At 44.3% G+C, this 23,846-nt stretch overlaps 1 protein-coding gene across 29 annotated transcripts in view; it reads left to right on the forward strand.

Annotated features, from left to right (window-relative positions):
• Positions 1-23,846, forward strand: part of KIAA1217 (KIAA1217 ortholog) — a 360,449-nt gene extending 336,603 nt beyond the window's left edge. For 19 of the 29 annotated variants that reach the window (XM_060280825.2, XM_060280829.2, XM_035129887.3 and 16 more), the window contains 11 exons: positions 2,915-3,090; positions 8,927-9,057; positions 9,277-9,424; positions 10,542-11,040; positions 11,334-11,514; positions 12,468-12,619; positions 13,272-13,406; positions 14,843-14,962; positions 19,255-20,802; positions 21,321-21,446; positions 22,177-23,846. In XM_060280825.2, the coding sequence (XP_060136808.2) occupies positions 2,915-3,090; positions 8,927-9,057; positions 9,277-9,424; positions 10,542-11,040; positions 11,334-11,514; positions 12,468-12,619; positions 13,272-13,406; positions 14,843-14,962; positions 19,255-20,802; positions 21,321-21,446; positions 22,177-22,698 (3,738 nt within the window). In that variant the 3' untranslated portion in view covers positions 22,699-23,846. Of the gene's footprint in view, positions 1-2,914; positions 3,091-8,926; positions 9,058-9,276; positions 9,425-10,541; positions 11,041-11,333; positions 11,515-12,467; positions 12,620-13,271; positions 13,407-14,842; positions 14,963-19,254; positions 20,803-21,320; positions 21,527-22,176 lie in introns of those variants that run through there. The other 10 variants (XM_060280833.2, XM_088654013.1, XM_088654014.1 and 7 more) reach the window with 8 other exon arrangements.

The following is a 23,846-nucleotide window of genomic DNA, read 5'->3' on the forward strand; positions in this document are numbered from 1 at the left end:
ATAGCCTGCCCCCTTTAATTTGGCCACTGGGCCAGTTGTCATCATGTCTGTGTGTACAATCCAGAAGTATGCCCTGCTTGCTAGAATGTTTTGGATAAAAAGCAGCGGCACCTGTGTCATTTAGCATGTAGTGTGCCAGCTTCAGCTGGGCCACCCACCCACATGCACACAAAGGCACCAGGTTTTTTAGCTCAGTCCCAGTGCCCAACTTCACTTAAGCAGTGTCGATGAGGCTGCAGGGTGCCTGCATGTAGCCACCCTCTGAACACTTTGCTGAAAGCAGGTAGAAGGTGCTTTCCCCCGCCCCCTCCCTCTTGTAATGCTAGACCTCAAGGTCACCCTGTGCAATTGATTGGCAGTAGATTCAGGACAGGCGAAAGGAATAATAATAATAATAATAATAATTTATTATTTATACCCCGCCCATCTGGCCGGGTTCCCCCAGCCACTCTGGGCGGCTTCCAAAAAAAAACAGAAATTCTAAAATACAGAAATCCATCAAACATTAAAAGCTTCCCTAAACAGGGCTGCCTTGAGATGCCTTCTGAAGGTCTGGTAATTGTTCTCTTTGACCTCTAGTGGGAGGGCATTCCACAGGGTGGGTGCCACTACCGAGAAGGCCCTCTGCCTGGTTCCCTGTAACTTGGCTTCTCGTAATGAGGGAACCGCCAGAAGGCCCTCGGAGCTGGACCTCAGTGTCCGGGCAGAACGATGGGGGTGGAGACGCTCCTTCAGGTATACCGGACCGAGGCCGTTTAGGGCTTTAAAGGAAGTGTTTCTTCGCACACAAAGGCTAATTGAAATTTTCTGCAGATCAGCAAAAGGGCTCCTTTCTGTGGGTTGACATCTTTACTATCAGCCAGCCCTTGAGTCTTATCTGTGGCTCTATCACATCAACTTCTAGAGACCAGAAAGAGTGTGCTGTGAAGGCCTTCATAGACCCCCTTGCACCTCTGTTTGGGTTTCCATCTGTAAATTATACGTCCCTTTGTGAACAAATCTTGTTGCTTAATTGGCTATGGAGCTTGCTGCAACAGGATACAGAGAGGGCCACTAGTTTAGAGAGCCTTGAAAGGAAATGAGGCAAATTATATTTCAAGGAGCCCTCAAAAAAGAGACAGTGGTTTCTGCTGAACTCCCAGTGAGAGGGGGGGGGTCCAGGGGGAACACTGGGAAATGGAAAAAAAGAAATGGTTTCGTGATGTAGAGCAAAAAGAGAGTGCAAAAGAAGAGGGGAGGGATTGGGTAATAGGTGCAGCAAGAAAGGGATGGCAGAAGCTGTGGAAAGAATATTGGAGGTGGATGTGGGAAAGGGTGGGAATGGGATGATTATGTAAAGATTATTTTTAATGGACGGATATGTATGGTTTGAATTGGGTACGATAAATGGAATTCAGTGAATTGTCCTGGGGATTCGGCTTCAGAAGTAGGGGGGATGAGTTTAAATAAAATAATTAAAAAGAAGGAGGATAGATCATTTAAGATTCAAAATATATTGCATTCCTGGTAAAAAAATAATAAGTTAAGAGAAGAAATATTAGATATAAGAATCATAAGTTAGAATTGAATTAAGGTGGGGATTTGGAAGAGTAGAAATTGAATAAATAAATATATAATTATATGTGTAAGGTAGTAAATTTAAATGGGTGCATGATGTATGAAAATAATGTGAAAATTGCTTTAAGGATAATAATTAGGGAACCCGGGGGGGGGAATTGGGGAAGTCCAAATTTCTATGATAATGGTTAGAATTAAGAGATTTTTCTATTTGTGTATGTTTTTCTTTTTTCTTTTCATTTTTTTCTTTATTGGATGTAAATGAGTAAAATTTGGTTATGATGTTTTTTCTTTTTTGTTATTAATGGGACGTGATTTTTTTTTTTTTAGGAAATGAGGCAAATTAATGGAAGGCCAATCTATCAAAGGGTAGCAAGCAAGTTTGGGTGGCTAGATGGAACCCCATGTTCGGATGCACCATTTTCTAGGGAACAGCAGTGTGGGCAGTCTTGTGCTCCTGGACTTCCTGGAGGAGTGTGGTTTAGGCCTTGTGGGAATCAGGATAACTGGACACAGTGGTGTGGTTGGGTTGTTTTAGGCCAGGAGTGGGGAACTTTGGGCCCAGCCTTTACTGCTTACTTTACCATGGGTTAAACCAGTGCTGTTGTGTTCGGACCTCCCCCTCCACATTCTGCTGAGAGGGCCTTAGAAATCAGTCCTAAATTCCTACCCCTAAATTCCAGCACCATTTGCTGGACTAGGTGGGTCTTCCAGCAACCTGGCTTGATGCTGCTGCAGCGGTGCGCAGAGATGACATTGCTCCTGCTAGCTTCTCTGTGTTTTCTTCCCAACCTGCCCCGACCTCCAACCTTTCTCCCTGTCTAGGGTGTTTTGAATTGAAAGGCAACAGCCAGATTTTGTCATGCACTTTTCCGTGTTGTGATGAAACCATTTGAGAAGAGGAGTCACTAGAACAGAACGATCTGTTTATGCCGTCTTCTGGAAGAGCAGCTGCTCAGTGTTGCTGGATTGCAAAAGGCAGTGGAATCATTGCTGGTGGTTTGCAGTTGTGCCAGACAATGCCACATTAGAGAGCCCACATTAAAGGCTCCAGGCCCATGTGAAATCGTGCTGAAGTTCTGATGGAACTGAACACACTCGAAGTCAGGTGCATGGTGCATAAGCCAACTTTCCCCCACCCCTTCAGCTTCTACCTTCTCCTTGAAATAACATTTATTTGTGTGTGAAATTGGAGAGAGAAGATTTTATTGTTTTCTTTTTAAAAACGGAGGGGGGAAAGTGCATTCAGCTGCAGGATTGTTTATCCGAACCCAACTTCTGAGCAATATGATGCATTCAGATCCTAGGGACGTTAGTCAGGCAGGGAAAATTGAAGTTGATTTCTTTTGTGTAACAGCTGCACAACCAGGAGGCGCTACGGGCCATGGTGAAGAAAGCGGAGCTGGAAATCAACGGCAAGGTGATGGAAAGAGCGAAGAGGCTGGAAGATCCTGTGCAGCGACAGCGCCACCTGGTGGAGCAAGAAAGGCAGAAATACCTACACGAAGAGGAGAAAATTGTGAAGAGCTTGTGGTAGGTGAAAGGGACTTGTCCCTTGTCTTTTGAAGTGGGGTTGTTCAGAGAAGATGAATGCATAAGAGCTACCCCCTTATGAGGAAAGGTTGCAGCACTTGGGACTTTTTAGTTTAGAGAAAAGCCGAGTAGGGGGTGAGACGATTGAATTTTATAAGCCTATGCACAGCACTGAGGAAGTGGATGGAGGAAAGTTTTTCTCCCTCGCAGCCCATGAATTCTTGGACATCCAGTGAAGTAGGATGTTGGAAGGATACATGACATATAAAAGAGATGCAGCACCTTGTTAATGATGGCCACCAACTTAGATGTCTTTAAAAAGAGATTGGACAAATTCATGGAGGAGAAGACGATCAGTGGTTACTAATTCCAATAGCTATTTTCTGCCTCCGTATAAGAACAATATAAAAATAAGGTAAAATACAAAATAAATAAATAAATAAATACTTTAAAAAAAAAAGCCTAATAAAACCCATTCTTATACATGTGCAATTAACATTTGATAAATGGCTTGAGGAAAGCCTTCCTAAACAAAATGTATTGGACAGAGAGATGCATGGAGTTATTCTAGGTACACAAAAGACATAGATAAGAATCAAACATGTATTTTTAACTCTTTCAGGCTGGAGTCTTACCCACAGGAGCCAGTGTGGTGTAGCGGTTAAGAGCGGTAGACTCGAAATCTGGTGAACCGGGTTTGTGTCTCCACTCCTCCACATGCAGCTGCTGGGTGACCTTGGCCTAGTCACGCTTCTTTGAAGTCTCTCAGCCCCACTCACCTGACAGGGTGTCTGTTGTGGGGGAGGAAGGGAAAGGAGAATGTTAGCCACTTTGAGACTCCTTGTGGTTGTTGTTTAGTCGTTTAGTCGTGTCCGACTCTTTGTGACCCCATGGATCAGAGCACGCCAGACACTCCTGTCTTCCACTGCCTCCCGCAGTTTGGTCAAACTCATGTTTGTAGCTTCAAGAACACTGTCCAACCATCTTGTCCTCTGTCGTCCCCTTCTCCTTGTGCCCTCCATCTTTCCCAACATCAGGGTCTTTTCCAAGGATTCTTCTCTTCTCATGAGGTGGCCAAAGTATTGGAGCCTCAGCTTCACGATCTGTCCTTCCAGTGAGCACTCAGGGCTGATTTCCTTAAGAATGGATAGGTTTGATCTTCTTGCAGTCCATGGGACTCTCAAGAGTCTCCTCCAGCACCATAATTCAAAAGCATCAATTCTTCGGCGATCAGCCTTCTTTATGGTCCAGCTCTCACTTCCATACATCACTACTGGGAAAACCATTGCTTTAACTATATGGACCTTTATTGGCAAGGTGATGTCTCTGCTCTTTAAGATGCTGTCTAGGTTTGTCATTGCTTTTCTCCCAAGAAGCAGGCGTCTTTTATTTTCGTGACTGCTGTCACCATCTGCAGTGATCAAAGAGCCCAAGAAAGTAAAATCTCTCACTGCCTCCATTTCTTCCCCTTCTATTTGCCAGGAGGTGATGGGACCAGACTCCTTAGGGTAGTGATAAAGCGGGATATCAAATCCAAACTCCTCTTCTTCTTCTTCTTCTTCTTCTTCTTCTTCTTCTTCTTCTTCTTCTTCTTCTTCTTCTTCTTCTTCTTCTTCTTCTTCTCAGTTCCTTGGGATTGAATACCACACATTACCATAGGCTACATCCATACTGATTTCCCAAGCGCAGGATCAGGGTTTATATTTAATGCCCAAGTGGGGAAAAAAATATTTTCACATGCGTGGGCTCTTGCACAACATGTATAGCTCTCAAGCGATTTCCCAGTTGAGTTTGGCTTGACTGATTTAGACACGTGGATGCACGCAGAACATGAGGCTGCATGATTTGCAGCCTTTTAATAGGAGATGATGGATCGGGGGTGGAGGGTGAGATGTGTAGTGGCTAGAGCACAGGTTCGGATGTGGGGGAAACCCAATGCAAAGATACATTCTCATCTCTGAAGTCCAGTGAACATGAAGCACAATTGCGATAGCACTTTTAAAAGAAGGAAGGAAGAAAACATAAGAAGAGCTTGTTGGGTGAGGCCAGTGCCCATCTTTGTCCTGCGTTCTGTTCTCACAGCCATCAGCCTGATGCTGGTGGGAAACCCTCAGCCCTCTTCCATCCTGCAGTTGTCCAGCCACTGGTATTGAGAACCATTGCTGCCTCCAGCTTGTGGAGGTAGAGCTTATTCATCAAGGCCTAGTAGCTATTGAAATCCCTCTCCTCCACAAATTTGTCTAATCCTCTTTTGGAGCCATCCAAATTGAGAGCCATCATCCTTCAAACCTAAGCAACATAACAAAAAAACCCAAATTGATTCTGTATTTGTTTGTGTGTGTGTGTTTATAAAATAAAAACAAAACAAAATCTCAACAAAACTAAACAGGTTTTGTTTTCAATGGGACTAACTTCCTGATTAAGTGAGCTTTCGACAGCAGCCCAAGAGTTTACAACAAGACATTTCTTGATATATTTTAATTGATTTCTTGCTATTGACTTGACCATCAGCTTAAACTACCTTTCTGTGAAGGTGACGGATACCTTTGCTGATTAAACTGCAGCAAAATCAATCCCCTGTCCAAATAATTCTTCAGTGTACATTTTGTTAAGTTACTCATTAGCAAATTAATTGTTTTATTACTCCTCACAATTTACAGAATGCTGCATCTGCAGAATGGCTTCTCTATTTTCAAGGGTGATTTTATTATCAGCTTCTATGTGACATTTTCAATCCTAGTGCTTTAGAAATTGTGTCATTTTTTGCCATTTCCAGGGATAGCACAGGATCCTAACCCCCTTCTTTGAAGGCTTGTGATTCTGGAGTCTTGCCATTATCTGAATCAGTTAATGACAGTCCAAGCTATTTCGAATGATTTTTAAAACCTTGCTAAGCTATACAGTGTTCTTCAACCTTGGGTCCCCAGATGTTGATGGACTACAACCCCCATCATCCTTGACCAGTGGCTAAGCTGACTGTGGATGATGGAAGTTGTAGTCTGTCAACATCTGGGAACCCTGAGCTACAACTACCCCACACAAAAGAATCATCACCTTATTGATTAAAAGGTGAAGTATTCTTGCGCTGCCTTAGTTTCACCTCTTCTGAGCCTTAACCTTCCTCTACACATCTTTTCTCTTTCTCCCACTCTCAACTCTGACCTCACCCTTCTTTTTTGTGCAAGAACATCTGTATCTGTGTTCTATAGAGACCCTAATATGCCATGGGCACTAAATATATGTTAAGCAATAGTAATATAGCTGGCAATTACCACAGTGAGACAACATAGTAGTTGGGCAGGAACAGTGCAAATGGAAAAGTGTTAAGTGACTGCATCCTTGCTTTTTGTATTTGACTGGCTACTCCAACTATCACATACCCCTCTGCCTCCATATATTTTTGCTCCGAGAGGTGTTCATAGGATCTGTCATCTGTGCTGTGTGTGCCTGTGTTAAAACATTTTCTATAGTTGTCAGCTCTTGGATGTTCTAGTTTTACAGTATTTTACTGCCGCAGCGTGTAAAATTCTTGCAGATCTTTTCTTTAAAATAATATAAAGCATTTTTAATTTGTTTTGGAGGACACCCCCCCCCCCTTGTGGACCAAAGGCTTGCTTGCAGCAATTGTATTTGTGCGTATCTCAAATGAATCACCGAAATTAAACCGAAATGCTTGTATTTAAGCTGATTATGCTCCTTTGACTTCTGATAGGATTAAATCAGCTTAGGCTGCAACACAAGCACACATTATTTGAGTGGCAAAGCATCACTCATCATTTTCTTGGCCAACATGCCTATTCCTCTCAGAGAGTCCTCAAAGTCCTGTGAATTTGCCACAACAGCTGGCTGTGCAGGGTGCTCATGAGCTGGTAGATGGGATGGCATAACCTCGCCTTCTCTCCCAGTCCCACCCCAAAGTAGTTTTGCAGCTTGATCAACTTACAGTTGCAACATAGACAGATAGATTTGTACAGAGTTGGAAAGATGTATTTCTTCTCTCTCTCTCTCTCTCTCTCTCTCTCTCTCTCTCTCTCTCTCTCTCTCTCTCTCACACACACACACACACACACACACACACACACACCAAAAACACCTAAGGTGAGATACCAGTGATTCCCATCCAGGCACTGGCAAGCCTCAGACCTGCTTTGTCTTCAGGAAGGTGGTGGCTTTGGGTACCTTCAGATCATATGCAACCCTTTGAAGGAAAATGCAGTGGAGAGAAGCTGAAGCAGGAGAAAGACTGGCGCTGCCGCTTCTCTGCTCCAAATTCCTTTCCCAAATCTGCTTTTCTCTCAGATAAACAGCTGTTGGGCTTTAATTGAGCTGACGTGTGTACGGTGGTACCTCGCTAGACGAATGCCTCACAAGACGAAAAACTCGCAAAACGAAAGCGTTTTGAGATTTCAGTGGAGACTCGCAAGATGAAGTTTCCTATGGTGCGCTTTGCAAGACGATTTTTTTCGTCCCATAGGGTGCCTCGCAAGACGAATTTTTTCTCCCCGTCTTGCGAGGCACCCTATGGGAAACCGCACTTCAATGCGTTCCTATGGGAGCCGCTTCGCAAAATGAATTTTTCGCTATACGAAGCGACTCGCGGAACGAATTAAATTCGTCTAGCGAGGCACCACTGTAATGTGTAGTTCTGCCCTGCAAAGGAAGTGTATACATTGCACTGAGTTTCTTTCCCTGCGACATTGGCAAGTACTGCTCACTTGCTGACCCCTAGTGACTGTTTTTGAGACATTTTAAAGATCCTCGTTTCCTTTTCGTGGTTGGTTGTGTTTTTCTTACCCGCATTCTAGTGACCAGGCAGATCGGCTGCTAGGTTCCTGTGGATGTTGGAATACACACACACACACACCCCTCTTCATTTCAACTGAGAAAAAGGCAACAAATCACACACAGCTGAAGAATTTTGAGGAAAATAATCTTAGGCTGCAATCCTGCCTTGGAGTCAATCCCATTGAGCATAGTGTGGCTTAGTTCTGAGCAAATATGTATGTTTACGACTGCACTGGATATATTCATTATCGGATTTGTTTATTCTGTCAAAGGCTTAATCAGAACACAAAGCAAAAAATAGCACAAAGCAGGAAGAATAGCCCATATATATTTTGGGGGCTTTGGGCTGTCTCATTTGGTATGTTTCACATATGTTAATAAAAGAAATGTGATTTATTATTTTTAGAAAATGTACTTTAGCAGAGATTTGCAATTGTATATTCACATCAGCCCTATGAGTTCCATCATTATTAATGTAAAGAGCTTCACAGCTGCCACATACCGTATTGGCCTGAATATAAGCCACACTTTCCCCCCATATTCCGACCGTGAAAAGTTAAAGTGCGGCTTAAATTCACGACCTTACAAAAGTTGGCTTTTAGGATATCGCGGCTAAAACAGACATACGGTAAAACACACACAAAAAAATGTTTTCTTGCCGATTTGCAAGCTTCAGATGGTTCATTTGCCATTTATGGGTGTGAGTGCCTGCGGAATTGTAGCAACTGAATAACGATTTGCGATTTTAGTGATTGTACGGTAACTTTTGTGGGCTTGCAAGATCAAAGGCTTAAATTGGCTCGGAGTTACAATTCTACCAACCATAGCAATTTTCAGCCTGTAACCCAATTTTAAGGGGGCGGCTTATATTTGGGTATTGTCTCCCCCGCAATTTTTTTTTAAAGGTGCTGTTTATTTGCAGGTGTGGCTTATATTCAGGCCAATACGGTATACAAAAATTATGACAGTATCCCAAGTGCTGAGAATGGATTTTGTCCCTAGTGTTGCCACAAACAAAGCCAGGGTTCAACTCTTGTTCTCGCTTTTTCAGTGAGCTGGAAAGTTTTGTTGAAGATCTGAAGAAGGAATCTCTTACAGCCAATAGGATTGTTACACTGAAAGACGTTGAAGATGGGGCTTTTCTTCTACGGCAGGTTGGAGAGGCTGTCGCCACCCTCAAAGGTGACTTCCTTGCTTTATTCTTTTATTTCTTAAATTTGTAAAACCACCCTTCATCCGTAGATCTCAGAGCCGCTCATATAGTCCATTTGGAGATTTTCTCCACCTCCACCTCCGCCTCCCCCAATTTTTATTTTGGGGAGTGTGTGGGGGGGTGTTAATTAGGCCCATGTTGGTCTTCCTCTCTGTCTTAAAAATGCTTTATGACTCTTGTTTTTGCAGGTGAATTTCCAACACTGCAGAATAAAATGCGGGCCATTCTCCGCATCGAGGTGGAAGCTGTGAGATTTTTAAAGGAGGAACCTCATAAACTCGACATCCTACTGAAGAGAGTTCGCAGCATGACCGATATCCTCACCACCCTCCGGAGGTGATACATTTTTTCCTTCTGTTTCTTTCTTTTTTTTTTTTTTACATTATTCCGGACACATCATTGGCCTGGTGCCATTACAAATTAGATAAATGTTTTATATATGTTTCTATTGTTGATGTTTTTCATGTTTCACAGGAAGTGATTCATGAATAGAATGGAATGGTGTGAGTGAGTGAGTGAATCAGAAAGAGGGTGTGGTTTTCTCTTATCCTCCTCCTTCCTTTTGTTCTACAGCCCAAAGAGTTCAGATGAATATTCTTGGAGGATTCTAAGCCTCCCAGTCCTCTTTACCCTAGGAGTAGTTCCCATTCGAATTCAATAGGACTCACTTCTGAGTAGATATGGTTAGGCTTCTTGCACTGTAGGTGTGTGAGATGGGCCTGATGTCATGGTTTGGCACCAACCTACACAACAGGTGTCTGTGGACCGATAAGAGTGCTCAGTGGTGGAGATGCCAGGACTGGACTTTGTAGCAGAAGTCTAGGGCCTCACTCCCGGGGCCCAACAAATATAGCAGTGTTGCATTGTCACATTTGAAGAATTACCCCTGTAAGACAGTTAAGTCCAGGGTCTAAAAGTTATCTGCCTGCACCACAGCTCAAGTGGCCCTGCTGGTTTTCACACAGCTGGATCCCATGTGTGAGACGGGATATATTATGCTTAGCTATAATGCCCCGTCAACACAACAATGAGAAACCCTTTTCAGTCCGGTGGCTGCATTGTTTACTGGACAACTTCTGAGGGCTTCTTGCCAGTGCTGAGCAGTGCTGGAGACATAAACGAGCATGGCGCCAAATGTGAATTTTACCTTTGTACAGTAGGTGTGATTCTGCACACACTTAACATGCCGCTCTCTAGGCAGAAAAGCGAGACATCATCAGAGTTCAAGGCCACTTCTCAGGCAGGCAAAAATGTGTGCAAGGCTGGACTAGTGAGGGGTGTGGACTGGGGAAGAGTTCTGAAGGCCAGACAGAAGCATGAGATTCTCCACCCCTATTATACAAGCAGTATCACTTCCATACAGAAAATCACTAGAGGGAGCCCTTTACTAGAGAAACAAGAACGTGCTAGCTATATATATATACTTGACAGTGTGACTGTCTTCCTCTTGTAGGCATGTTACCGATGGTCTGCTGAAAGGTGTGGATCCCTCACAGGCCGCCCAGTACAATGCCATGGAGAAAGCGACGGCGGCAGAAGTTCTGAAAAAACAGGACGAGGCTGCCAAGAGCCCTGCTTCCCCAAAGCAAAAGGTTGGCGAACCCTCAGCGGAACTGTCTGTCAGGTCAGAGGTGATCCCTGTCTCGAGCATGACCGTCCACCATGCACAAAGCTCCCCGGTGGTCATGCATCAGTCTCAGCATTCAACAACACTGGTCAGCAATGCCCCAAATTCTCCCGTGGCAAAGAGCCCCTCGGCAGGTTCATCTGCATCATGCCACCTGGTGCCTGCCATGCCAGAGTCTGCTGCAGCAGCAGCAGCCGCAGTGACAGCGACCACCCAGCAAACGCAGGCACCTCAGTCGCCCCAGGTTAATGGCTCCACCATGCAAAGCCTTTTTATCGAGGAACTTCACAGCGTCAGTACCAGGAACAGAGCTCTGTCAATTGAGGTACACATGGTGCATGTTATGGCAGGGAGGGCTTCGGGTGCTGTTGGCCATCTGAGAACGAGGCAGGAGATCTCTGGGCTGTCTTGTTGGATGCTATAGGAGTCCTCTTTCTCGAGTGCCAGACTTGGCATGACATTAATCAATGTCATTTTGCAAAGATGGCTGGCAGAACTCGGAGCACCTCTGCGTATTTGATTCGTCTAAAAGTTTATAAATAAAAGTTTTAAATACAGTGTGAAGCCCGAACTGATTTGAAAACATTCCCCTCTCTCTGTGTGTGTGTTTCTTCTTAGAAAGCAGAGAAGAAATGGGAAGAGAAAAGGCAGAACCTCGATCACTACAACGGAAAAGAATTTGAAAAACTCCTCGAAGAAGCACAAGCCAATATCATGAAATCAATCCCAAACCTTGAGATGCCTCCACAAGCCACAGGCTCGCCAAAAGCTGACGCAGCAGAAAAAATAGAAGTCTCTGGTAAGGATTAGTGCGTTACAATAAGATAGATAGATGGAGCTTTGATGTTGGACTCTCTTTTAAACGTGAAAGAAAATGATAACCATTGACTTCCAAGCTCCAAGTCTTAGAGAAAACATATTGGTGGGAATGTAAGCCCTACTTGCTGATAGGTGGGAGGTGTATAACTCAGTGGTTAAGGCACCTGCATGCAGAAAAGCTCCTGGCATCTTCAGGTAGGGCTGGGAAAGATGATCTGCATGGAACTCTGGAGTGTCTTTGCCAGCCAGTGTAGCTGATAAGGAGCTAGATGGACCAATGGTCCAACTCATTCCTTCCTGTGTCCCTATAAACAGCCTCTACCCTACAATGCGGGTGGTGCTGTGGGTTAAACCGCAGAGCCTAGGGCTTGCCAATCATAAGGTTGGTGGTTCGAAGCCCCGTGACGGGGTGAGCTCCCGTTGCTCAGTCCCAGCTCCTGCTAACCTAGCAGTTCAAAAGCACATCAAAGTGCAAGTAGATAAATAGGTACCGGTGGGAAGGTAAGCAGCGTTTCCGTGCACTGCTCTGGTTCGCCAGAAGTGGCTTAGTCATGCTGGCCACATGACCCGGTAGCTGTACGCCGGCTCCCTCGGCCAATAAAGCGAGATGAGCGCCGCAACCCCAGAGTCGTCCGTGACTGGACCTAATGGTCAGGGGTCCCTTTCCCTTTCCCCTATAAAGCAATACCTTACGAAGCAATTTTGGCCACAGTGCAACCAAGGATCTGGCACTTTCAGGCCCCATTGATCCATGTTCTGTTCAACAGGGTTTCTACACTGAGCATCAAACACATGCTTAATTGGAAATTTGAGCAGCATGTTAAATCTCTCCCATCAAACATAAGTGGAATACCATGTTGGTTAACTTTAGGGTGGTAGGCCATGTTTTTAAAACCACTGCATCTACCACATTGTCGCATCTTGAATTTTCAGAAGAGGCTCCTAACCCAGAGCAGGAGACCGAAAAGCCAGTGAAGTCTCCACCTCCTCCGCCTCCACGTCGCAGTTATCTGATAGGATCTGGACTAAGCACAAGACTGGGAGAAGTCAGTTACGTGGCCAGGAAAGACAGCACTTTGGTCAAGGTTTGGTGATTGAAACAATTGAAGCAAAATTAGATACCCAGAATAGGAGGCGCTTCTGGGCAAGACAATGTCTTTCTTACTTAAGTTGCCAACGGGGATGGGTTGGTGTGGAGGTTTGTGACCCAAACGGGTATCTAAGGAAGTCTGTCAGGAAATGCATTTCATACAGTAGGCTCTGCCCATCCCTGCCTTCATGGGAATTATCCTCCCTGTATTCTTATTTATAATAACGTGAGGCAGATTAGAAGCTGCATTCATTCTACGCATGTATTTGAAATTTGAAAATAATCTTCAAGAAGCCAAATATTTAACACAGATTGACAAAAATCGATGAGAACAGTTCCATAGAAACCTTTCTAGTGAGCTCTTCTCTGCTTGCTTTCTCCATCTGTCTGTTTCCTTATCTCCCCCAGCCGCCCAAGGAGATACATTAAAATATTTCCGTCACATAGCGTGGCATGGTCTTAGGCTGCCAAATCTAAGTGTGATAATTGGCGTTGAATTTCTTCCGGAGGATGGGATGGGATGGTGCTTTCCCTTCAGAAAACTAAAGAAAATGCAATAGAAGGGAGCATTTCATTTGTTGGTGTCACGCTAATAGTCGAATTGCTTAAATATTAGGTTTTTAAAAATTGTTTGTTATACTACTTAGGAAAGCAGTGAAGATGCTGCTCAAGGAGCACAGCCAAAAATCCCCAAGGAAGACCACGCCTCTCCTCAACCCCTGGGCACAATTCCACCTGCAAAGGAGGAGGAGGAGGGAGACAGAATAATGGCAGAATTACAGGTATGATGAGGCTGGACCTGCAGAGATATGTACCTTGGATAGCATTCACTCCTGGTCTGTGGACCCAGAGCACAATTCCAAGGGAATTAAGTCCCACTTAAGTGAATGGGGAGTGTTATAGAGTGCAAGTGAGCTCCTTCAGAAAATGCACATTGATGCTCATTGTTGCAGCCTATATCAAGATATGGTCTCAGGTGTAAGTAAATGGGAAAAGAGGGGGGAAGTTTATTTCTATGCCTTTCTGGTGCACACATCCATTTCATATACAGGTACAACTTGGTTCAGGTCAGGAAAAACTGGATCTGAAGGAGGATTTGAATATCCGTGGCCATAAACAGGCCAAAGATCAGAGTTCGATTCCAGTGGCTTGAACTCTGGATCCTGTTTTCAGCAAGAAAGTATTCGGAACTTGCCTAAGGATTATCTAGCTTGCTTGTTCATTGTAACATAGGAATGGTTTTTCTGTGACATTGCTGAAGTCTAGGGGCGCAATCTAACAACAGTCAGTCACAATCAAGTCCTGTTCTGTTGCTCTTGAGAGCTGCGACTGACTTGGGCTAGATTGTGTTGCTTACTATGCAATTGGTACAGTATTTCCTGCATATCTGTCGTGCACTTTGGGGGCACTCTTTGTGCCAGAATCTGTGGAAGACAAAACTATTCCTTACATTAAAATAATATCTCCACTGGCTCGCACATCTGCCAGTGATTCTAATAAGGAGGTAAACACATAGATGGTTATCAAGCTTCAGCAAATCTTCTCCTGGGGCTAACTATGATGGCAGGCCCACCTTGCTCTTTGCTGTGGCAAACTAATGAGGTAATGATGTTCTGGGAGGCTTTTATTTTTAATGTTTTTAACAACTCGCTCTTATTCAAAAGGTGTAGAATTCTTGTTATAAAGAACTAGCAGCTATAGATTCCATCTCTAAAACAAGGCCGGGTGAGTGAAGGGTGGAGCTTGATTCTCTTTCAGTCACTTTTTTGCAGCCTGTAACATTTCAAACAATTAGCGTGAACTGGAAGAGAGAGAAACCATTATTGCATTTATAACTTTGTATGCCCCATAAAGTTCTCCGGGTAACAATAGCTGTGGCATGATTGTCAGGTTAAAGGTTTGTTTTAAATAAACCCGCATGACATGAGGCATGTAGTTTCAGCAGCCAATTCATATACGTAGTATTGCTGTGCTATACATTTTGAGGCAGGGCTTCACAGCTGGCCAGTAGGAACTAACCCTTAGCTTTTCAGCCTAGACATAATTTCTGGGCCCCTGTTGTTGATACAGCCTTGTTTGATCAGAGTTGGTCCTGAAGAAGCCCAAAGGGAAAAAGTAAGCAAGCAAACTCTTGGCTGGAATGGCTCAAGGAAGTGGCTTGGCTCTTGCTTGGAAAAGGTCTTCCGATAACATAACATGCCATATTTTAACTCTCTAGGCTTTCCAGAAGTGCTCTTACATGGATGTAAACTCAAACAGCCATGTTGAACAGTCCAGAAATGACACTCACACAAAAGATGCAAGGCCTGTGGCCTTAATACACCCCAAGGAGAAGAAGGTAACAGTGGCATTTGAGTTCTGCCACATCCTCTTGGCCTCACCTTCTTCCCTTGCTTCCAAACTAACCCTGTGCCTTGTGCATTGTTTAATCTTACTCTTTCTCTCTCTCTTTGTGCTGTGTTGGCTGTGTTTTCATGTATCTAGATTTGTGACCCGTCTTAGCACCAAAGTTCTCAAGATGCTACTAGCCTTTAGGAAAACAGAATTAATATGTGGTGAATGACGAAATGTTTAAGCAACTCAACACAAATCTTAGGATTACCTCTGTTAGTGGGGTTCAAATGCTCTTAAGATCTGAAGCGTAGGCATTTTTATTTTTAAATTTTCTATCACACCTAATCTTCCATGGAAACTCAAGGTGGCTAACAAATCTGTAGCAGAATAGAAAACAGATATCAATCCCCAAGACCAACCAAATGTGCCATCAAAATTCTAATGTAAATCTGAAATAAATTTTAACAATTCCAACACAGACACCACCTAAGTTCTCTTCTTGAGACCAAAGAAAGGATACAGTGTTTAAACATACAGTCATACCTCATGTTGTGTTTGCTTCAGGTTACGTCTTTTCAAGTTGCATCCCGTGGCAAACTGGAAGTACCGGAATGGTTACTTCTGGGTTTCCCTGCTCGTGCATGCGCAGAAGCGCTAAATCGTGCCACGTGTGTGCAGACACGGCGCTTCTGGATGCGAATGCTTCGAGTTGTGGACATGCCTCCGGGATGGATTACGTCCGCAACTCAAAATTCCACTGTAGTGATATGAGTGTCTGTAAGAGGCAGTGTTTGAATTTGGCTCTGAGAATACTAAGCAAAGAAAATTGAAAGAAAAAAAGCGTGCATTTTGCTACAGACCAGTGGAAAACTGCAATCCTACGACCCAGGTGGTGCTGTGGGTTAAACCACAGAGTCTAGGGCTTGCTGATCAGAAGGTCGGCAGTTCGAATCCCTGCAACGGGGTGAGCTCCCATTGCTCGGTTCCAGCTCCTGCCCACCTAGCAGTTCGAAAGCACATCAAAGTGCAAGTAGATAAAACAGCGACCGCTCCGGCAGGAAGGTAAAACGGCGTTTCCGTGCGCTGCTCTGGTTCGCCAGAAGTTTAGTCATGCTGGCCACATGACCCGTAAGCTGTCTGCGGACAAACGCCGGCTCCCTCGGCCTATAGAGCGAGATGAGTGCCGCAACCCCAGAGTCAGACACGACTGGACCTGATGGTCAGGGGCCCCTTTACGTTTACGTACACTTACTGGAGAATAAGCTGCATTGACCACAGTGGGACAGCTCCTGAGTAAACACAGGATTGTTTTGAAAGTTTGCTTTATAATAAGAGGAGCAATAGCTAGAATGCATATGATAACACCAGCTGGGGAAAGCAATTGCAAGTTTCAATATTGCTTTCAACGCAATAGCTCTAAAGCTCCAGGCGAACTGTTACACACAGCAGATTCCTTTCTAATTTTTGCATTCATGGTTAGGGGACTTTTGGGGTGCTATTAATACATGCTTAGGAATTCTGAGATGGACTATAACTGAAGTAGAATCAGGTGGAATTATGATGCTGCACCTGAAGAAATATGTAACTCCATCTGTTCAACTCCCTGTTCCAGGGAACAAGGCCATCTTCTCCTTCCCTAGCAAAGATAAACACAATCCAGACCATAGAATTCCTCAGGCAGGGAGGAGGTGCCGAACTGGGGGGAAAACACCATAATAGTATGACTACACTATAGACCAGACTATAGATAAAGAGGTACTCATACAAACATAGACTTGTGGAGCTGGGAAGGACGAAGAGGGTCAAGCCCCTGCAATAGCAGGAATATTTTGCCCATAGTGTAGTTTGAACCTGCAACCCTGAGATTAAGAGTCTCGTGCTCTACTGACTGAGCTTATGCTGGAAGGCAGCTTTGTATATGTATATTCAACACCTCTAACGTGGCATACTCAAGGCAGCATTCGATGTTGGCTTCCCAATTTCCTGCAACTGGTGAGATGAAACACGCAGTGAGCCCTCTCTCTCATGTGCCCTGAACAGCATGTAGCACTTTGCTAACTTTAAATAATAATACTGAATAGCCTTTTGACCCTAGAAACCAGAATATTTCCGACAACACATGAAACACTCCGTGCCAATTGTCCATGTAATGCCACCTACATCTTTGGCTCTTTTTGACTTCTGCTTGGTTTGCATGAAACCTTTTTCACCTTTTCTCCTGGATCCTTAGGAGGGGTTATGGTTTCCTTGACATGCTAACAAACTACATATGCATGGGGTCTGAGCAAGTTTTAAGTTGCCTCTTGTACAATGATAGTTGTCTTCCAGACTCTTGTACTGTGCTATGTTTTTTAAAATCAAGACACCTGTGTTGAAAAACAAGTAGTTAACTTGCACTTGTGATGGCTTTAGTGTGACAGGATAGTAATTCTGATTCTGGAGATTGATGCAGTTGGTGTATCAATGGACAGGGCTGGGACATGGAGGCTCAGCAAGGTTGGGCATTTGCTGGGGGCCTCCTGAAGAGAGCCTCATGGATCTGGTACACTTACTTATTGGGGGACAGAACCTGGAGGCTGCCTTGCCCAAGAGCACTCAAAAACCTGCAGCAGATCCTGCCAACAGACTATGTTTGTTATCTAATGTGGATGGACAATCCTATATTCTCAAATTATGTGACTACTGTATACCTTTTTTGTTGTGGTCCAGCAACAATTTTGCTTCAAGTTGTTTCTGTTACAAACAGACTAAAACTGTAGTCTACCAATGGAAGCAGCTGTTTCTAGGCTTACTCTTTTGAATCTGTATCTCATCGTTGCACATCCTTTCTGGTCACAGTAACAAGTTGGGAGCACCTTTTTACTGAACTAGCAAGAATGCATTTGAAATGCAAAGGCAAATGTCCTGTTCTCCCCTGCAGCCAGTCACTTTTGGAGCTGTTTTTGCAAATCAGGAGTCATAAATGCACTAGCCAGGGTGTGGGTATGTGCAGGGGAAAAGGGCTCTTGCAGCAGCTCCTGCTGCCAAAATGGGTAGGCTGTGCCAGCAGACCTACTTAATCCATTTTCGGCAGAAACAGACACCGTTGTACCTCGCAGTGGGAGGTGCTGCTTCTTTCCCCAGGGTGCTGCCTCTTCAACCACACCCAGCATTTTGACCTCTTGCTTTTCTCCTTCCTATAAAATAAGGTATTGACTGTGCGCGTAAACATCCACTTTTTTTATCAGTTGTGACATTCAATACTAAGGTCAACATCAGGAGAGACTGAGGACGAGGGGTAGGAAACGCCACCAGCAATATTCTTGCCACCATCTAATCTAATACCAGACTTCTTTGCAAGCCACTCTTGAGAGCCTCTTGGTTTAAAAAGAAAAATGTAGCTCTTCTAAATAAACAAGCTCTGGAAGCTATTTACCGTAGGCATTCCTGTACTATTTGGGTAGCACCATCAAGTGCCAAGGGATGCCTTGCTGGGCCCCTCTGCCTTGCCCTTGGGACTCTCCCTAGGCCACGCCCCTCTTTGCCCCTGCTCCACAGCCTCCTCCAGTTTTTCTGCCTGGCCTGATATGTGTCCTTGAACTCTAACCATGCCCCTTGCTTGCCGGGATGGATGAGTTTACACATAAAAACCTCTGGCTTTTGTGTGGCTGGACCATAACCTACTGTACCAAGATAAAAGTCATTTCCGTTGCCCCACCTTCCAGTTAGATGTGACCCCTGAAAGGTTGCTCACTGGAGAATGCAGCCCTCCATCTGGAGAAAAACAAAACCCTCACCCGCTAATCAAATGTAATGGTTATACCAGAGGAAGAGGCTTTTCTGAGCTAGCCAGCTTGGAGAACTGGCTTAAATGTTAGCAGTCAGCATTCTAGTCCAAATGGTGTGGTCATTGTTTCCTAACAAAGTTTAGTCCAACAGCCTAAATGAAAGGTTTCTGTTTCATACAAATCAATCGTTGAAAGGGAGGAATGTTATGAAGATGGCACAAATGTTGTACAGGATGTAAAGTCTATGGAGGGGTTGCTTAAAGGACTCATTCTAGAACCTGTGTTGTCTGCCTGCATAGTTTTGTGTGTGATACAAAGTTCTACCAGATTTGGAGTAAACCCCTGGAAGAGGTGCAAAAATCCGCTGAAGACCATGGAAATGGCTCTGCATTGATGCAGAAAGAGGCCCGTTCACATTATCTGTACTTTATCTGATGATGTGCTAAATAATTGGGGGGAAATAGTCCCAGCCTTTTAAAAAAATAAGTTGTATCCCTCAGTAACTAAGTAATGCAACTCTTCCCCCTAGGTGTATGGGGAGGCAACAAAAGATAGTGACCATCCCAAGCACCAGACAGAAGAGATGGTCTCGGATGCTCCCAGCATTGCTGAAAACTCTACCTTCAGCAAAGATTTGCTTTTGGAGAATAAGGAGTATGCACAAACAAATTCTCTTAAGCTGAAAACAAACTGCTCCATTGTGTTAGACAATGAAAGGAAGACGGGGCCTGAAGAAGCACAATGTCCCGCAGTTGAAACTGGAAGACAAAGGTCAACCAATGCTGCACTTAGAGAGACTGGTCATAGTTCGCAGCAGAATGAGCCTCTCAGTGGTGCAGGGGCACCTCCTGTCAGTCAAACAGACTCATACACCCAGGAGGCTTCTCCTAAGTCTCTAGAGGAACAAGAAATGTCTGCTGGGGCCTATAATCAAGTTGTGCTGAGGCATAAGGCACCTAGAAATGTTGCCTTAAATAGTATGGATGAGGTAGAGTCGCCAACTAGCTCTCCAAGTGATGAAAGCCCACCATCGGAGAACATTGCTTTCATGATTACCAAAACAGCAGTCCAATTTCTGTCCAGTGGAGAGGTCCACGATATAGTCAACAGGCAGGGAGAAGATGTGCAGACTGTGAACATTGATTCCAGAAGGGAAGCAACATCCCAACAAGGGACGCTAGAGAACCGTGAAAGTGAAGAGCCCGTGATGTGCTTGGACAAAAAACCGGTAATCATTATTTTTGATGAGCCAATGGACATCCGATCAGCTTATAAAAGACTTTCAACGATATTTGAGGAATGTGATGAAGAGCTGGAAAAAATGATGACAGAAGAGAAGATAGATGAAGAGGAGGAGGAGGAGGAAGACCAAGAGCCTGAGACACCTGGTGCCCGTAACATAGGAGTTACCAGTGCAGACAGTAATAGGAGTCATGGGGCTGATGACACAAGCAGCAGTAGATTTGAGCAGGACTTCAGAAAACGCTATCTGTCTAATTCAGCGACACAAGTCAAACTCCTTGAAGGGCAGGAAACAGGCGAGATGGATCTCAGGAAATCTCCTTACATTTATGTGCCACATCCAGAATCAAAGCTGGACACTCCTGATACAAAGAAGAAATTCAAGTTTAAATTCCCTAAAAAGCAGCTGGTGGCTCTTACACAGGCAATCCGCACGGGGACTAAAACCGGCAAGAAAACTTTGCAGGTGGTTGTGTATGAAGAGGAGGAGGAAGACGGCACTGTGAAACAGCACAAAGAGGCAAAAAGGTTTGAAATCCCGAGCAGTCGGCCTGATGACGCTTCAGGGAAGGAGGAGCCAAACCTAACTGTACAGACTTCTAGGACTGAAGAAATTAGAAAAAATACATACAGGACTCTGGACAGTCTGGAGCAGACTATTAAGCAACTGGAGAGCACTATTAGTGAGATGAGCCCAAAATCAGTTTCTGAAGCTCCAGCCCGATCGGAGGGAACTTCTGTCCCGGGCTTTTTCTCACCTAAAGAATCCCTAGCGCTGGAAGAGACTATTGCTGATGTTGAACCCCCTTCCTCAATACCGTCAACTTCACGTAAGGTACTTTAGTATGAGAAATCACAACTCCAGCTGCTTTCTAAAACAAAATCTGCCATAATAATCACCATTAAGCAAGAGGTGTCTTCTGATTGGTTTGCTTCCTTTCGGGTGGCTTGTTTGATGCATCCATTAGGTGTCTAACAGCTAATAGATTTGTGTGTGGTTTTATTTTTTAAAAAATAAAATAAAATCTCTCCTGCTGATTGGTGATGGGCAATCAAAGGAAGCTTGGTCAGCTGTGGGCGAATCAAAATACCTGGGACTGCCAGTTAAACGTAGGTTGATCTGTAGTTGAGCCTTTTACCTCCATTTTTGATTCCTGGAATTAACACCAGTGGTGTGCCTTGTGGTGTGGATCCTTTTGGTGCTTCCCATGCATGTATTGGGGGCTTTGCCTTCTCACTCAAAGCAGCTTTGGCCATGGTGTGCGAGCCTCCACGTTGCCCATGCACTGATGCTTACCCCACATTTCCCTTATCTCTCCCCCCTTCCCCTTGGCACCCCAACCTTCCCCACAGGGTTCAACCAGCACTTCACAGACCAGCAGGATGCCAATCCCTGCAGCCGCAAAAAGTAGACAGCAAGGCAGTGCAGACAAAACAAGCAAACCGCATAAGCTACAGGATCAACGCCAGTACAGACAGGTAGTTTTACCTTAAACCCAAAGCTTGGGATGGACTTGAAAGCGGATTGTGTGTGTTTGGTAAATGTGTAAGTCAAGTGACCGACTTGGATGATACCAAATAATGGACTTTTGTTTTCCCGCTGGAATTTGGAACTGGAAATCCAGGGACTGGGGGGGGGCATGAAAATATTTAATGGTAGCATTGTCTCTCCCCCCCACTCCCTCCCTCATACTTGCGCATGTCTGCAGTAAAACATCACCTGCTTTTTTGAGTTTTGTTCCTGTACTCTGCTGCAGTTTCCTAAATGCCAGCGATGGGAATAGATGCCGTTTGAAGCATTTCAGATGACACTGTCGATACTAACTCCCTGTTTAACAGACCGCAGTGAGAAGCCTATTAACCACCCACCAAAACGTTTCCACCCTCACCTAACAACCCTACAAGCATGGCCAATGTAGTGAACAGCCCAGTTTTTGTGGCACCCTCCTTTCCCCACACTCTCTCCTGTCAACTTCTCCCCCACTCTGTCCACCTTCTCTCCTGTAGCTGAGGGAGGGGTGGCGGGCAGGAAGGAAGGAGGGAGGGCCTCCCAGGTCCAGCCCATAGGTGCAAGATTTAGTGCCAGCTTCAGAGACTCTATATCCATTCTTCCTTTCTGCAAGCCTATTTTTCCATACAGCTCCTTTTATTTTTTGTTTATTGTGTATGTTGACTTAAATTGTCTCCCACCATCTTTATTTATTTACAGGCTAATGGAAGTGCTAAGAGAGCTGGTGGGGACTGTAAGGCCACTTCCCCTAACCTGTCTGCTTCAAAAATCCCAGCCTTTTCTTCCACCTCTGGGAAAAGTAGCTCTGTTTCTAGCGGTGATAGCACTAACCTTCCGAGCCCCCCTACTAAAGCCTCTGGCCCTTCTTCTAACCCTCTCAGTCCTCCAACAGGTCGCCCTCCTCATTCCGCTTCCCTAATCCCCTCTGTCTCTAATGGCTCCTTGAAGTTCCAGAATCCCGCTCACACAGGTAAAGGTCACCAACCTCTTTCATTCTCAATACAGACTCAAAACGGCCGGCCACCCCCTCTTCCTCCAGCTCCCTTTTCCTCATCCTCCTTCTCCTCTCCCTCCTCCTCCTCCTCCTCTCCCCCATCACTGAGTCAAGGTTCGAAGAGCATCCGCTCGATCCACACACCCAGCTTCACCAGCTACAAGTCCCAGAACGGAAGTGTCAGCAAACCTGCCCAATCTTCCTCCGTCACCAAGGAATCAACTTAAAAGCTCTATACTGGCCAGTACAAGTTGCGGACAAAATCTTCTCTGTTGCTGATGTCGGTATTGCAGCTGAGAAGTGCGTACCAAACTTGCTGTGGAGTTTCAGGCTGAAATGTGAAACTTGTGCTAAATACTGGGTTATTACAAGCGAGAGACAAAAAGTAGTTTTGTAGGCATTCGCTGCTGTCAAAATGCCGAGGGGGAGGGGGAGGGCAGGGGGTGGGGGCTCCGTTCAGCCAGAAACTTGTTACAAAAAGTACAATGGGAGTATGAATGAAACTAGAAGTATGAGTGCACAGAAATGGTTCAAGCATGAAAATAAAGTGTATTAAAGCGAGTTATTTTGTATAAAGCTATTTTTAAGTACGAGAACTAAGCATCGTGTGATAATGCAAAATTATAGAACTGAAACTAAGATATTTTTCTTTTATTTTTGTGTTATCCAAATTTGTTACAGATTTCTATTTTTGTCAAAAAACAAAACAAAAAAACCCTTCATGGTTACTTTCAGAAATCTTTTTTGCCAAAACATTTGATACTACTATAACGTACATTTTGATAGTTATGCCGAACACCTTCCTCTGCACAAGCAACAAGAATTAAGACTGAGACTGATGTGGTAGGAGGCAACTTTACCTATTGCACTGCCATTCAGATTATATTTAATAATAATTTGCGATGCCAAGGAAAAACTTTTTTTTTTTTAACATTTAGGCATTTGCTGATTCCCTTTTGCTTCCTTCATTTTTCCATTTTACTGAGACCTGGGTAAATCATGTAGTACTACCATGTGGATTATTTTTTAAAAAGTGTATACTTCTGTACTGTTCTGTATAATGGAAAAACCTCTGTACATATTATAATATAAATATATAAATATAAATATATAAATATAAAATATAAGTACAGTATGCGGCTGGGCACAGACAAGAGTAGTTTTCGACACCAAAGGTCAATTTTATGCATGGTTCTCAAGTACACTTTGGGAAAAGGTCAGTGGGGGTGGGCAGGGATGGGTTTCAGAAAGCAACCTGTGTGGCAAGGCGAGTGGTTCTTTTTGTAAATATCTTATTTGTACAACTCTATAGTATAATACAGAAGGAAAGAAACACCTTTGCAGAAATAAAGGGCTGCATGCTTATGTTGTGGTA

Source organism: Zootoca vivipara, chromosome 11, assembly GCF_965207765.1.
Source record: "Zootoca vivipara chromosome 11, rZooViv2.hap1.1, whole genome shotgun sequence".
In the NCBI taxonomy this organism is placed as follows: domain Eukaryota; kingdom Metazoa; phylum Chordata; class Lepidosauria; order Squamata; family Lacertidae; genus Zootoca; species Zootoca vivipara.